This window comes from Nannospalax galili, unplaced genomic scaffold, assembly GCF_000622305.1.
Source record: "Nannospalax galili isolate Female #2095 unplaced genomic scaffold, S.galili_v1.0 scaffold554, whole genome shotgun sequence".
Lineage (NCBI taxonomy): Eukaryota > Metazoa > Chordata > Mammalia > Rodentia > Spalacidae > Nannospalax > Nannospalax galili.
In genome coordinates, this window is record NW_008334095.1 from 1087935 (window position 1) to 1088411 (window position 477).

The 477-nt window shown below is 44.2% G+C and overlaps 1 protein-coding gene across 1 annotated transcript in view; it reads right to left on the bottom strand.

The window, feature by feature from the left end:
* The window catches only part of Prkd1 (protein kinase D1), a 371822-nt gene that overhangs the window by 60320 nt on the left and 311025 nt on the right, over positions 1-477 (bottom strand). Inside the window, exon 8 of the mRNA XM_008829250.3 lies at positions 103-307. Coding sequence (XP_008827472.2) covers positions 103-307 — 205 coding nt within the window. The remainder of the gene's footprint in view (positions 1-102; positions 308-477) is intronic.

Sequence of the window (477 nt, forward strand, 5' to 3'; positions counted from 1 at the left end):
GTTTGTTTCTTTTATGATAGATTAAAACATCAAAAAACTTAAAGAGTAAAATCGCTTGGTGCCCTGTGTGGCGGTGGCTGTGGCCATACCCGTCACCCTCACCTGATGGTTCTGTTGGAATCCTCCTGGTCTGCGTCTAGATCCTGCATATCCCCACTGTCGCTCTGGCCTTCTGCCAGGGCCATCTCAGTGTCTTGGATCATGGCCTCTTCCATGTCATCCATGAGCCCACTGTTCCTTTCGCTGTCATCACCGTCACTGCCTTCTTCCATGACAACATCAGATTCCGCCCCAGGACTCAGCAAATCTAGAAAATTGTTTTCACACATGAAGGTAAGTCTAGAATCTTGGAGCCAGGGCTTAAGAAAAAAATCAGTCCTAAAATAAATAAATTGTAAGCCCCAAATTCAAGCCCATGAAATCTTCATCACCGCATCTTTGTGTTTCCATTTTAATTCACAGTATTCATAGTATGAA